Source organism: Phyllostomus hastatus, unplaced genomic scaffold, assembly GCF_019186645.2.
Source record: "Phyllostomus hastatus isolate PE091 unplaced genomic scaffold, TTU_PhHast_1.1 phas_contig_551, whole genome shotgun sequence".
In the NCBI taxonomy this organism is placed as follows: Eukaryota; Metazoa; Chordata; class Mammalia; order Chiroptera; family Phyllostomidae; genus Phyllostomus; species Phyllostomus hastatus.
In genome coordinates, this window is record NW_025333909.1 from 5,674,832 (window position 1) to 5,690,583 (window position 15,752).

At 39.7% G+C, this 15,752-nt stretch overlaps 1 protein-coding gene across 2 annotated transcripts in view; it reads right to left on the reverse strand.

The window, feature by feature from the left end:
• The window catches only part of MAGT1 (magnesium transporter 1), a 28,768-nt gene that overhangs the window by 7,801 nt on the left and 5,215 nt on the right, over positions 1–15,752 (reverse strand). For both annotated transcript variants that reach the window (XM_045847525.1, XM_045847524.1), the window contains exons 2-7: positions 13,856–14,025; positions 10,907–11,024; positions 4,118–4,258; positions 3,482–3,622; positions 2,868–2,957; positions 1,964–2,027 (exon numbers count right to left, since the gene is read on the reverse strand). In XM_045847525.1, the coding sequence (XP_045703481.1) occupies positions 1,964–2,027; positions 2,868–2,957; positions 3,482–3,622; positions 4,118–4,258; positions 10,907–11,024; positions 13,856–14,025 (724 nt within the window). The remainder of the gene's footprint in view (positions 1–1,963; positions 2,028–2,867; positions 2,958–3,481; positions 3,623–4,117; positions 4,259–10,906; positions 11,025–13,855; positions 14,026–15,752) is intronic.

Genomic DNA, 15,752 nt, shown 5'->3' on the forward strand with positions numbered 1-15,752 from the left:
ACACGCATGCACACTGTATGCTCTGCAAGGGGGTGTAACGAAGCAGAAAGGGAAACAAAGGTGTTCAGATAAGGCCTAAATGAGTAAGTGGCTCTACAATTTGTCTATTCATCCCTTCATTCCCATCTTGCACTTGCTCTCCCATAGCCTCTTGTTAGAAATGATGCCCATTCATCATATTTTTAGTTGCTTGGCCAAGTCACCTCCTCCGGAAATTATTTTTTCTTCCTGAGTTACTTAAATGCAGGTACATGTAAAGACTGGTCACTTCTATAGGCTTTGTCTACAGAGTACTCTGATTAACGGTTGCCACTTTTATATTTGGAACGGTTTATTTCTGTATCATGGTCTATATGCTTTCTGTTTGAATGAGTTTTCCATCTCGCAATATACCACCAGGGTTTCTGTGTGCTGTTCTCAGTTACCAAGAGCTATGATGCACTTCCTTGTGTACGGTTTCCTTTCATTTACTGATTCTTTAAACTTTTACTAGCACTGCTTACTATACGGCAGTCACCGCCTACTATAGGTTGGAGTTACAAAGTTGGACGAAATACAGACCCTTCCTTGGACAAGTTTACACTGTAGTAGGGAGAGACAATGAAAAAAAAAATACATAAATAACCATCATTAAATGTTACCCTGGGATAACTGAATAGGAACTAGAGGAGGTAGCAGTCCAGAACATGTAAGCACTGGGGCCACTGAAAGAGCTAGTAGAATCAAAGCACCTTAATACACGACGAAGGAAAAGATATTTGCATAAAATGAAACCTCATTACAAAATTCCGGGAAAGTGTTTAAATAACCTTGATTATTATTTGCCAAGGTAGATTTTAAAACTGACCTACAATTTTTGGCCTGTTGAATTAGCCGTTAATATAAAAGAGGACACATAACAATGGAGATGACTTGCTAGGGACATCGGTGCACATATACACACCCGGCAGCAACGCCGCCCCTTCTGCAGCAAAACCCTTTCGGGAAACAATTTGGACAAAGCATCAGGAGCAAAAGACAGATTCGTACACTTACTGCTCGAAATTTGGAGATATGCCAAATTATTTTTATATCCAAGAAAACATTCTTTTTTAAAATGATGATTTTAGAAAAGATTTATTTATTTTTAGAGAGAAGGGACGGGAGGAAGAGAGGGAGAGAAACATCAGTGTGTGGTTGCCTCTCATGAGCCCCCTACTGGGCACCTGGCCCACAACAGAGGCATGTGCGGCACACTGGGAATCCAACCAGCGACCCTTTGGTTTGCAGGCCAGCGTGCAACCCACTGAGCCACACCAGCAAGGGCTGATTTTTTTCTTTATACTTAACACTCTTTTCTTACTCTATGAATTACACTGTTCTTTAAAATCCTAGACTGATTCGAATGAAACATTCCATTCTTGCCTAGAGGATCACAGTCACTCAATTTATAAGTACAACTTCTAAGCTGCCACAATTTACAACCAAGGTGCACAGCTTCAAATAAGGAGTTTCTGAAGACAAAAATCCCACATTTCTCTAAACTTGGTAGTTTCCAGGAAACAACCCAGTCCACTTCACAGTCCAGAGCTGATGCTGACCCCTTTACACTTAGCCTGGTTTTGCTTTGAGCATATCCAAACATGGCTTCATTTACATTTCACCTAAGCCCCGCCCCTTCCTCAAATCTCAGAACTCTCTCTCTCTCTTTAGGTAAGATGTCCCTTGTTTCCCCCATATGCAATCTGCCTTGTTGCAAGATCCAAAGACCATGGCTTTGTCACACTCTGGTTTGTCCCTGATGGTTTTTAGTTGATTAGGCTAGGACTTATGACATAGTAATATAATTCCAAAGATATTATTACTTGCATTAATAAGAGAGCAGCTGCAACCAAATTCTGTGGAGAGAATACTACAATAGACACGCAAAAAAAAAACCCCACACAAATTAAAACACAGCACCAAGGACTTATAAAGAGGATACTAAACAGAAGAACAATATGTGTTTCAGCTACAAACTGGGCTTGGCTGCTTCCATGGATATAATTCTGGAAGGAAAAAAGACAAAATAAAATCTTTAAATATACATTGAATTTTGTTATCCTAATCCTAACATGGGCTATTTTCAAACTATATGAACTTATTGGTTCACCTTATAAATGAAGGCATTCGGTCTGTGGTATTCATCAGTAAATACATTTGGCTAAAATAAAAACTATTTGTGTGTTATTTATAATTGTTTCTTCTCATTGTACTTATACTATTTTTTCAAAGATTTTATTTATTTATTTTTAGAGAGGGAAGGGAGGGAGATAGAGAGAGAGAGAAAAACATCAATGTGCGGTTGCTGGGGACCATGGCCTGCAACCCAGGCATGTGCCCTGGCTGGGAATCAAACCTGCGACACTTTGGTTCCCAGCCCGTGCTCCATCCACTGAGCTACGGCAGCCAGGGCACTTATACTATGTTTTCAACAACAGAATATATGTGAAAACGAGTATTTCGGTGTATAAGACTAGAAGGTACATAATGTAAGCTCCATGAAGATAGGATCGTGTTTCTCTTGTTTATCAGTATATCTAATGATACCTAGCACAGTGCCTAGAAACCATAGATGCTCAAGTACTTGATCAAACATTGTATTTAGCTGAAGGCTGATTTTCATTCTTAGCTAGGATATTCAAAACGACTCCTCGAATGCGATAAGAAACTTCCTCCTTTCAAGAGTACTGCATCTTTTTTTTCAGCAACTGAAGCTTGTTTAACAGAAAGATCGAAAATCCAAAGCTAAAATCTAGTTCCCTCACGTGCACGTGCTGGTCTTGCAGGCTAATAAGCATTAAGGTTAACTCTCGTGTACAATGGAAAGAAATCCTGGCTTCTCTTACCACGTGCCCCGTGTGGGGATTCTTATGGGCATACGGTGGGCCTCTTATATGATTCCACATCTGACCAGATGTCATGGCAAGCACAAAACACTACGAAACAAAAAATAATGAAATACTCATATAACACGGTGCAGCCGTTCCCACCTTCCATCAACTGATAGGTGTATGAAAAGTGCATCTACTCAAGTAATACATGAAGAACATTTTTTTCCCAGAGAAATGATTTCTTAATGAAGGGCTTGTCTTTCACCACAAGGATCACAAGACTAAATACTTACTTTGAAAGAAAAACACCATTTTAAAATTATCGATAAGCTGATACAAGTTTTAAAACTGAATATTCAAAAGCCTTTTAGGAGATTATTTCCAAAAGAACTGCAGATTTTCTAGAGGTGACAGTCTATCACTTAAGTTGAACAAAAATCAGTTCTTCCCAGCTTTGGCCATCTTAATGAGATAATGGAGGAAACAAACCCATCTTAAGGTATAAGATGATGATGATAATAATAATAATAATATATGAAATCCTTTCCACAGTTAAGAAATAAACAAAACGGTACCTAACAATGCAATATTAGTTTTATTCATACGATTTTCTTCTAAAATTCACTCACCAAAGCTGCAAAAGCCCATCCAGTTTTATTAAAGAGAAATTCCATATTGCTTCTTCGAAGATACACAAGTCCACCAATAACAGCTAAAAGCAATCCCAACATAAGGGGGCCAGCATAATTTGGGGGTCTTATTACTCTAATCTAATGGGAAAGAGAGAAAAACATGTTAAAGTATGAAACTGATTATACAGGTGAAAGTGATTTGAAATGAACACAATCAAAATCACTGTGGTTGCTTTCAGGAGAGATTACATTTCTTTATTTGCATCTTAATCAAGAATCTACACTGTATCTTAAGATGGGATGGAATAGGTACAAAATTCTGCTTAACCACAACATAACATCTTTTATATTATAGTATTGTCAGTCAAGTACAACTAGATAATCTATGGATTTAATAAGGTCAAAAGAGTGGTTTCCATGCCGAATTCAATGATGGAGGGTGTTTTATAATTTCATGCTTTCATCAAGATGATTCTGTGAAATGCTACTCACGTGTGAAATGCTGCTTCTATGAAATAGACTGCCCAACTACTACCATCTCAGTGAGGTGTGGACAAGACCCACCGGGACCTGCCCAGTAAGATTCCAAGCGGATAACGGCAAAGTCACTGTCTACAGAGTAGGGAAACTTACGGTGACATCAGTTCGGTCGGCAATCCAGCGGGCGATCTGCTCAGCTGAAAAACCACGCACCTGCAACTCATATGTATCACCCCTTTTGGGTTTGCCTTTCGCTGGAAAGTTGATGAAAGTTGGTGCCGAATTCATGTTGAGCTGAGTAAAAAGTAGTCCGTGAAATGTAAGTTTTTGAGGAAAAAAAAAATCTTAACGGCAAATATTATCTTGAAAATTAGGCATATATGGATGGTAAATGAAGGAGCTAAAAGGCTACTGCATTAGTTGAAATGAAAGAAGATACGGGTCTTGGAATGTAAAGGGTATATGGCTACAGGGGTGTCCAACACTTTGGTGTCTCTGGGCCACACTGCAAGAAGAGGAGTTGTCTTGGGCCACACATTAAATATATTGCAACATGTAATAAAAAAAAAATCTCATCATGTTTTCAGTAAATGTATGATTTTATGTTGGGCCACATTCACAGCCATCCTGAGCCATACGCGGCCCGCAGGCTGCAGGTTGGACACCCTGTACGATGAAGATGACAAGAACTACCATTAATGGTATAGAACACAAGAGGACAGCTTTGGGTGGAAGTGGAACAGTGAATGGTTTTATATGAGGCATAATGAATTTTTGGGTTTGTAAGTTATTCAGGTAAAGCTCTACCATAAAAAGTTATACCCAAATCTTTTTTTTAAGATTTTATTTATTTATTTTTAGAGAGGGAAGAGAGAGAGAGAGAGAGAGAGAGAGAGAGAGAGAGAGAGAGAGAGACACATCAATGTGCAGTTGCTGGGGGCCGTGGCCTGCAACCCAGGCTCGTACCCTGACCAGGAATCGAACCTGCAACACTTTGGTTCGCAGCCTGCGCTCAATCCACTGAGCTACACCAGCTTTTATTTCGTATTTTAAACAATTATTATTGAATAAAAATGTCCAAGTATATGAGTTAGACTTAATTATAAAAAGACAAAATTGAATCTACGTCTTTGAAGGTACTGATCGAATCTCTGTCTCATACGCAAACAGGAAAGGACTACTGTGAAGGCTAAAGTTAAAAATACATTTGAAACTTACGGTTTCTGCGTGTGCATGTAACGTGCTTGAAAGTCACTCGTCTACTGTAACAACACGTAAAAACCTAACAAACTGAAAAATCAATGCCTGTTCTTGGGTCCCTACGAGGAGGAGGACATAGGGCAAAAATGGAGACACCAACAGGCAAAAACGGGAGGCCACACTTAGAAGAAGAGAGCTGTGAGCAGAAACTGCCTGAGAAACCATTGCCAGGGCAGAGAAACCCGGCCTGTAAATGAAGAATTGCTGAAGGCTCAGAGCGGACCACTCTGAGAGTTAAAAACTCCAGGGGCACATGATCATTCAGGGGGTGGGCAGCTACAATACTGTGAGATTTACCTCCGAAAACTCCACTAGGTTCCCACAGTAAATACTGGAGAAAAATGCTCTCATGCTTCTGGCAGGGGGAGGGGAAAACTAATGATTTTGAAATAAAATACTCCAGAGCACTCTGTTTTTCCTAATAAGGCCTGTCCTCGTGGAAACTAATTGGCCAGAACCTAACCTGCTAGGGTATTACCAGAGCCTAAGTGACCCAGAAGAAGGGAAACACCCAACTCCAGTTCCCTCCACTTGCCCTGACCCCTTAGAGGGGAGAAAAACAACTGAGAAACTCTGGAGAAGTTCAGAGTTCAGAAGCACAGGCTTGCTAAAACGTGGAGATCTAATCACAGGACTGGAGAACATTCCCTTCCCATCTCACCACCACATTACAAAAGGCAATTTATGGCAGTTCCTTGTACCCAGTACATCATATCTAGCTATGAAGAAAACAGTTACAAGTCATATCAAAAGTAAAAAAAAAAATTTTGAAAAGAAAGAATATGAGAACTATATAAGGCAGGACTGTTGGAATTATCAGATTGGCAAGTTTTAAAAAGCTATGATTAATATGCGAATGGATCTAATAGATAAAATAGACCACATGCAAAAAACGGATAGGCGATGTGAGCAGACAGATGGAAATACTAAGAACTGAAATGTCAGAGATGAAAAACAGTGTAACAGAAATAAATAATGCCACTGATGGGTTTATTAGCACACTGGACAAGAATCTCTGAGGAAAGAATCTCTGAGCTGGAGAATATATCAATAGAATCTTCAAAAACCAAAAAGACAACAAACACTAAAAAATAGACCAGACTACCCAAGGACCGAGAGCCAACTACAAAAGGTGTATGTACGTAACATACACATAATGGGAATACCAGAAAGAGAGAAAAGAGCAGGAGTGATACTTAAAACAGTAATAGTCCTGGCTGGTGTGACTCAGTAGATTGAGTGCCAGCCTGCAAACCAAGGGTTCACTGGTTTGATTCCCAGTTAGGGCATGTTCCTGGGTTGCGGGCCAGGTCCCCAGTAGGGGGCATGTGAGAGGCAACCACACATTGATGTTTCTCTCCCTCTCTTTCTCCCTCCCTTCCCCTCTCTCTAAAAATAAATAAAATATTTTTTTTTAAATATTTTATTTATTTATTTTTAGAGAGGGAAGGGAGGGAGATAGAGAGAGAGAGAGGAACATCAATGTGCGGTTGCTGGGGGTTATGGCCTACAACCCAGGCATGTACCCTGGCTGGGAATCGAACCTGGGACACTTTGGTTCCCAGCCCGCGCTCAATCCACTGAGCTACACCAGCCAGGGCTAAATAAATAAAATCTTTAAAAAATAATAGTGAAATAGTAATGACTGAGAATTTCCCTCAAATTAATGTCATATTTCAAATTACAGACCTAGGAAGCTCTGAGATCATCAAGCAGGATAAATGCCAATTAAATTATATGCAGGCATATAAGCATTTTAAGCTGCAGGAAATCCAAATGAAGGGGAAAAACTCTGAAAGAAGCCAGAGAAATAAAATACCTTACCAATACAAGAAGAGCGATCTAAGAATTATATCCAGTTTCTCTTCAGAAACCATGAAAGCGAGAAGAGAGTGAGTGACAGTTCAAGTATGGAGAATAAAAAAAAACCCACAGACTTAGAATACTGTACTTGTGAAATTATTTTTCAAAAATGAAGGAGAAATAGACTTTCTCAGACAAACAAAAATTGAGAGAATTTCTTGCAAGATACGTTAAAAGAAGTTCTATAGAGAAGGAAAGTGTCTAGGTGAAGAACACGCATGAGTGACCCATGGGTATGGACAATAGGGTGGGGGCGGACTGTGGGGGCGGGGGCATAGGGCAGGGGAGAGCAAGGGGGGAAACTGGAACAGGTGTAATTGAACAATGAAAAAACCTTTTATGTTTCTTATTCCTAATTAATCAAATAGATAATTTGTTCAAAATAGTACCAACAGTATTTTCAGTGGTGTGTGTGTGTGTGTGCATATATGCTTACATATAAGTGAAATTAATGACAGGAAATGTATAAGGTATAGGTGGGGAGAATTATGATTATTTGTTATTATAAGGTTCTCAATACTTCCCACTAAGTGGTATAGTATTATCTGAAGTGTACTTGGGTTAGTTGTAAATGTATACTGCAAACTCTAGGGCAACCTCTAAAAAAAGCAAAAAAGTATAACCAATATGCTAAGGAAGGAGAGAGAATGGAATCACCCAAAATGCTCAATTAAAACCACAAAGGGCAGAAAAATATTGGAGGACCAAAACAAGAACAAAAAAATAAGGGCAACAAACAGAAAACAGTAAGGAATATGGCAGATATTAATCCAAATACACCAATAATCACCTTGAATATCAAAGGTCTAAATGCACCAATTAAAGAACAAATCGTCAGCGTGATTCAAAAAATAAGACCCAAGTATCTGTTGCCTACAAGAAACCCACTTTATTTGTTTATTTATTTAAAGATTTTACTTATTTATTTTCAGAGAGGGGGAAGGAGAAAGAGAGGGAGAGAAACATCGATGTGCCAGAGAAGCATTGATTGGTTGCCTCTTGCATGTACCCCGACTGGGGACTGAACACACAACCCAAGCATGTGCCCTGACTGGGAATTGAACTGGTGACCTCTCACTTTGTGGGACCTCTCGCTTTGTGGGAGGATGTCCAACCCACTGAGCTACACCAGTCAGGGCAGAAACCCACTTTAAATATAAAGTGCACCTAGCTTTGTGCAGTGGCAGTACTGTAGCTAATGAGGTTTACCTGAGGCAGAATTATTGCTAATTGTTTTAAAATAAATAAATAAATACAAAGACATTTATAGATTAAAAGTAAATGAACGGAGGAAAATAAACCATGCTAACACTAATCAAAAGAAAGCAGGAATAGCTATATTCATTTCAGAAACAGACTTTAAAAGAAGGAAAGGTATCCGAGATAAAAAGAGCGTTACATGATGATATAGTTCTATTTTCCAAGAAGACATACCAATCCTTAATGTGTGTGTGCCAAACAACAGTGTCAAAGTATACAAGGAAAAAAGTAATAGAACTGCAAGGAGAAACAGATAAACCTATTTTTTAATATTTTCTTTTTATTTATTTATTTTTAGAGAGCGGGGAGGGAGAAAAAGAGGGAGAGAAACATCAGTGTGTAGTTGCCTCTCCTGTAGCCCACACTGGGGACCTGGCCTGCAACCTGACTGGGAATCAAACCGGTGACCCTTTGGTTCGCAGCCCACACTCAATCCACTGAACTACACCAGCCAGGGCAGGTGAACCTATTATAGTGAAGATTTCACTACCACACCCAGTGGACAGATCCAGCAGGCAAAAACAAAAACAAAACAAAACAAAAAACCCAACCATAAAGGCATAATTCATTGCTGCTGGGAATGCAAAATGATACAGCCACACTGGAAGATAGTTTGGCAGTTTCTCACAAGACTAAAATATACTCTTACCATATGATCCACAATCACATTCTCTGTTACTTACTCAAAGGAGTTAAAAACTTTTGTCTGTACAAAAACCTGACCAGAGATATTTATAGCAATTCATTCACAATTGCCAAAATTTGAAGCAACCAAGATGTCCTTCAGTATATAAGTGGATAAACAAACAATGGTACATCCAGACAATGGAATATTATTTGGCAATAAAAAGAAATGAGCCATCAAGCCATAAGAAGACATGGAGGGCCCTGGCTGGTGTAGCTCAGTGGATTGAGTGCGTGCCTGCTAACCAAAGCATTGCCAGTTCAATTCCCAGTCAGGGCACATGCCTGGGTTGTGCGCCAGGTCCCCAGTGGGGCGTGTACAACAGGCAACCACACACTGATATTTCTCTCCCTCTCTTTCTCCTTCCCTTCCCCTCTCTCTAAAAAATAAAAAAATAAAAAGAAGACATGGAGGAACTTTAAATACATATAACTAGGTGAAAGAAGGGAATCTGAGAGTTCTACATACTGTATGATTCTAACTATATGGCATTCAAGAAAAGGTGAAACTAGGGAGACAGTGAAAATATCAATGGTTACCAAAAGTTAGCAGGGGAGGGACGAAGTGGCAGGGTATGGATGACACCATATTGATGGACAACTGTCTTTATACATTTGTCCAAACCAGTAGAACATACAAGACCAAGAGTAAACCATAATATAAGCTGTGCGCTTTTGGATAGTATGGTGTGTCCGCGTAGGTTCAGCAACTGTAAATATGCACTACTCTGGTGGGAGATGTTGAATGTGGGGGAAGCTATCCATGTGTGGGAGCTGGGAGTTTATGGGGAATCTCTGTATCTACCCCTCAGTTCTGCTGTGAACCTTAAGCTGCTCTTTAAAAACGGTCTTAATAAAACAAAAATACAGATTAGAGAGGTCATGATTGATTGATAGATACAGCCCGTACATATGGGATTCAGGGCACAGGAAAAGGGTCAAGCTTTGAACAAGAAAAAGGAGCTTTTCCGCTAAGACAAGAAGGACAGGGGTAAAGACAAGCACCTAGCTCTACAACAACTTCAATATTACAACGGTGGCATAACGATGGATTAATGGTGTGATTTAAAAGGTTACTTGATCCCTGGCTGGTGTGGCTCCGTGGATTGAGCCTGTGAACCGAGAGGTCATGGTTTTAATCTCAGGGTACGTGCCTGGGATGCAGGGCCTATACAGGCTGGTAGGGGATGTGAGAGAGGCAACCAATCAATGCTTCTCTCCCTTCCTCCCCTTCTCTCTGAAAATGAATAAATCAAATCTTTTTTTAAAAAAGTTACTTGAGGAGCATTTGAGACCTTGCTCCCTGGCATATATTGTCACTGTGACTCAAATAAGCTTTTTCTTTGAAGTTACTTGAAAAACTGTGTACTAAAAATGGTCAAAATGGTCATTTTTATTATGTATATTTACCACAAGTATATATGCACTCACGTATATAGTTGACTTGATTACTGCCCAATTTCCATATTCTAATAGGTTAGGCATTGACCATTACATTTCACACGAGCTCAAATTTAGCTTTTATTTCACTAAGTGTTCTAGATCAGGGGTGTCAACTCATTTTCACCGGGGGCCACATCAGCCTTGCAGCTGCCTTCAAAGGGCCGAATGTAATGTTAAGACTGTGTACATGTAACTACCCCTTAACTAGGGGCAAGGAGCTCGGCACTGCCGCGGGTTGAAACAAGGTGCTGGGCCGGATACAACAAGGTGGAGGGCCGGGTTCGGCCCTTGGGCCTTGTGTTTGCCACCTGTCCTCTAGATCTTACATAAGACGAGTCCTATTTAACTTCTTGTGGCCATTGAAAAAGATGTATTCCACTTTCTCCATAATTTGCCCACTTCTACTTAATAGAATAAACCAAAAGAGCTTACCATCTGAAATACATCAGAGCCCTCATCAAAATCCACCATAGCAAAAAATATCCTGTTGGTAAATGCACTGGAGTATCGCCAGGAATTTGCCAGGATCTGGAATTCTTCATCGGCTTGCCTGGATGCCATCGGATTTGTGAAGATAAAAGAGAGAACATTTTTAAAAGCTAGTTCATCAGCAGTACAACAGACCCAAAGACGCTACAGCAGTTTTTCCAGTGGGGGTGGGAGAGTGGACAAGCAAGTCAGGCTCTGCTGACAGCGCTAGGACAAATGTTGGCAAACCCTGCCATTGTTTTGGCATAAGGGACGCCACACCCAAGTGTTGGGGATGTCAATAGAAAGTAGTAATTACCTGTCTACACCTCATATTTTGTGCACATTTCTTACCTCAAAGCTCTTCAGTAGTCACTGGAAAATGCAGCTAATTGTGTCTACAACAATTTTTAATACCCTAAATTACTTCTTTTAAAAAAGATTTTCTTTATTTCTAGACAGAGGGAAAGGGAGGAAGAGAGAGGGAAACATCAATGTGTGGTTGCCTCTCGTGCACCCCCTACTGGGGACCTGGCCCGCAACCCAGGCATATACCCTGACTGGGAATCAAACTGGCAACCCTTTGGTTTGCAGGCTGGTGCTCAATCCACTGAGCCATCCCAGCCAGGGCTCAAACAGACTATCTTCATTGCAGCTTTTTATTCATTCCTATCTGTGTACTCCTGTATACGTCACTGCTTCTAACCAAGAATATCTTACTTCTATCTTAATCTGATCCATCTGTCTAGTCCTAGTACAAAGTACTATCTTCTCCTTAGGCCAACCCTAACCACTTCTGTTACATGTCTGTCCTGGAATTTTACAATAATTATTATGTACACAAGTCACAAGGTATTAAATAATAAATTGTGTTATATTGCCACTAAAATGTCCGTGTGTGGAACTCATTTCCCTAGCCAGATGATGAGGGTAGGTCAACTTTCTTATACTTCTCACCCTGATAACACCAAATATGTAGTATTACACATACTGCTGTTGCTTAACTTTATTTTTTTAAAGATTTTATTTATTTATTTTTAGAGAGGGAAGGGAGGGAGATAGACAGAGAGAGAAAAACATCAATGTGCGGCTGCTGGGGGTTATGGCCTGCAACCCAGGCATGTACCCTGGCTGGGAATCAAACCTGGGACACTTTGGTTGCCAGCCCGCGCTCAATCCACTGAGCTACGTCAGCTAGGGCTTATTTTTTGTGAGTTCAGGAAAATGTGAGCTAATTTTAAATTTGATCCTATAGAAAGTAAGAGACAAATAAAAACTTAGGTTAGTAAGAAGTCCATTCATTGGCATAGCTCAGTAGATTGAGCGCGGGCTGGGAACTAAAGTGTCCCAGGTTCGATTCCCAGCCAGGGTACATTCCTGGGTTGCAAGCCATAATCCCCAGCAACCGCACATTCATGACTCTCTCTCCCCCCCGCCCCTCTCTCTCTCTCTCCCCCCCCTCTCTCCCCCCCTCCCCTCACTAAAAATAAATAAATAAAATCTTAAAAAAATATTAATGCTAAAAAAGTCCATTCATTTGCATGTAACACAACATTATGGAGTCTGTGTTTATTTCCTGACATTTTTGTGCATTGCTGACTGCCAGTGAGTGAACTGACTGAATCATAAGTAATTGTAGATTTTAAGTTTCTTCGTAGTTAATACCTACTTTTCTTTTTCCTTCTTCTACTTCTACTTATAAATTTTCAATTTATATTTAGCACACAGCCCATAAAATAAGCAGTGTGGCACCAAATACCTTGACTATCTCCTACCTCCAAGGAGAAAATCCTTTAAGAAGCATTAGCAAGGCTTGGAGTCTGTTGAAAGGAGGCTGTCTATTTCTTCCCATGGGCGCAGGCTGGCAGAATTTGGAAAGCCTCCAAGGTTTTACTAAATTAGTTCTCCACAGGGCAGCTTTGTCATTTCATTTAAAGTAAATTCCCAGATCACACATAGTGATCTAAAAATATAAATAAAAAAAAAAACAACAACAAAACAACCCAAGAACACTGAAAGGCAAAAGGTATTTTATTCTTTTAGTATCCACTAGTTTTAATTATCCATAGCATTTATTTAAAGAAAAACCAATCTTTATTCCTCAGATCGTGCAGAAACGGTGAAATAAAAGCAACAAACCATTATTTGATGGAAGTTTAAGGGAAATTAGTCTCTATTGTCAAGGTTTATCACCACCACCAAATAATGTAGAGAAAAAAGAAACATCTCGCCCTGACCAAGTGACTCAGTTGGTTGGAGGATCATGCCATACTCCAAAAGGTTGCGAGTTCGATCCCCAGTGAGGGGGCATACAGGAGGGAACTAATCCTGCACATTGATGTTTCTCTGTCTCCCCCACTTCCTCTCTGTCTAAAAACCAATAAACATATCCTCAGATGAGGATAAAAAAAAAAGAAACATCTCTAAATCATACATCTTCGTTTTCTAAAGAAGTTCTCTTGCAATTCCAAACTTGGTTTTAGTGACCATTACGACATTAATACATTATCTCTAGCTTTGGGTAAAACACTTAAAATTTAGAATTTGTTTCTCCCAAAACGAAGAGTATATTTGCTTTACTAGCTTCTGGGGTTGTTGTGATACGACAAGAGCATGGAGTTGAAAACAGTTACAAATAATGAAACAGAACATCAATGCTATGGGCATATAAGTTGATAACAATTTAGAAGATAATTCTTAGATTTATTCCTATGATTGCTACAATACTTTATCCTTCCTCTTTGTTCCTCCCACTCACATGGACAATCAAGAAATGACTGAAAAAGCAGTAGTACTAAGGAAGGTATACACATTACTTATGTACCTACTAAACTAATCTAGTTCTTCTGAGATTGCAAAATAGTTAAAATCGCATGAGTTAGTTAATTTGAAAATGTAGTTAAAGGTTCATACTTGCACACGACACACTGTCTGTGAGCCTGGAGCGCAGTGAACATGACAATAACGGAGTAGTTTCTTGGTGGGGCTTTAACAAGGCGACGGAACTTGTCTCCATTCATTCTTATTACAGGTCTTTTATTGGTCCATTCCATCAGTTGACTAACCTTCTCAGAAAGCACCATCTAAAAAAAAACAACAAAACAAAACAAAGGGAGCATGCTGTTAATACTCTCAACTTCTCATCTAAGGATCCTTTATATCAAGGCAACTTTACACCAAGAATAACAAGCAGAGGTACACAGAAAATGTGAGAGACCTAAATACAAATTTTAGGAGTTGGGCCTGATGATGACAACTATTTTTTTTATTCATTTTTATTTTTAGAGAGGGAAGGGAGGGATATAGATAGATAGATAGATAGAGAGAAACATCAATGTGCAGTTGCTGGGGGTTATGGCCTGCAACCCAGGCATATACCCTGGCTGGGAATCGAACCTGCGACACTTTGGTTCGCAGCCTGTGCTCAATCCACTGAGCTACGCCAGACAGGGAGATAACTATTCTTATAATTACATTATTTCATGATGAAATTTTTAAAAAAGATTTTATTTTTTTTATTTTTAGAGAAAAGGAAGGGAAGGAGGAAGAGAGAGAGAGAGAGAAACATCCACGTGTGGTTTCCTTTCATGTGGCCCCCACTGGGGACCTGGCCTGCAACCCAGGCATGTGCCCTGGCTGGGAATCAAACCAGCAAGCCCCGGTTCGCAGCCCATGCTCAATCCACTGAGCTACACCAGCCAGGGCTTCATGATGACATTTTAATCAAACACTATACTTTTGATGTGAAATGCTTATTATTTACCAATCAACAATAGTATCAAATCATAAACCCTTTCACATTTGCCAAAGATTCCAAAGAATATGGAATCAGCCAGTTAAACCAACTGGCTGATTTGAAAAGAACATTTTTTTTTAAAGATTTCATTTATTTATTTTTAGAGAGAGGAGAAGAGAAGGAGAAAGAGAGGGAAAGAAATATCAATGCATGGTTGCCTCTTGTGCATCCCCTTCTGGAGACTTGGCCCGCAATGCAGGCACGTGCCCTGGCTGGGAATCAAACCAGCGACCCTTTGGTTCACAGTCCATGCTCAATCCACTGAGCTACACCAGCCAGTACCCAACTTGCTTGCTGGTTTTATGTAACACCACTTTGCTTCTCTCTCTCTCTCTCTCTCTCTCTCTCTCTCTCTCTCTCTCTCTCTCTCTCTCACACACACACACACACACACACACACACACGAATAGTTCAACAAATCTTGAAAACAAAGAAGAAAGTGGGAAGAATCACTCTAGCAGATCTATAGTAAGCAACGCAGGGTCCAAGTGACGAAGGGATAGGCACATAAGTCAATGGAACAGAACCAAGAACCGAGAAATAGACCTATACAAGTAGAGCTAACTAATTTTTCAGAAGGGTGCAAAAGCAACTCAGTAGAGGGAGGAGAGAGCCTTTTCTACAAATGGTACTAGAGCAACTGGATGGACATCCATAGCCAAAAATAAGAACCTTGAAGTAAACTTCATACCTTATACAAAAATTAACTCAAAGTGGATCACATATTTAGATGTAAAAATGAAACTATAAAAATTTTAGGAGAAAATGCTCAGGATCAAGGGATAGGCAAAGTTCTTATAGCTGACACCAGAAGCACAATTCATAAAAAAATTAATAAACTAGACATCATCAAAATTTAAAACTTTTGCTCTGTGAAAGACCGTGTGAAGAGGATGAAAAGATAAACATAATTTGCGTACTTTACTCACCATAGTTTGCAGATTCTACTTGGGGCTATTTTAAATATTTTTTATTTATTTATTTTTAGAGAGAGGGGGAGGGAGAGAGGGAAGA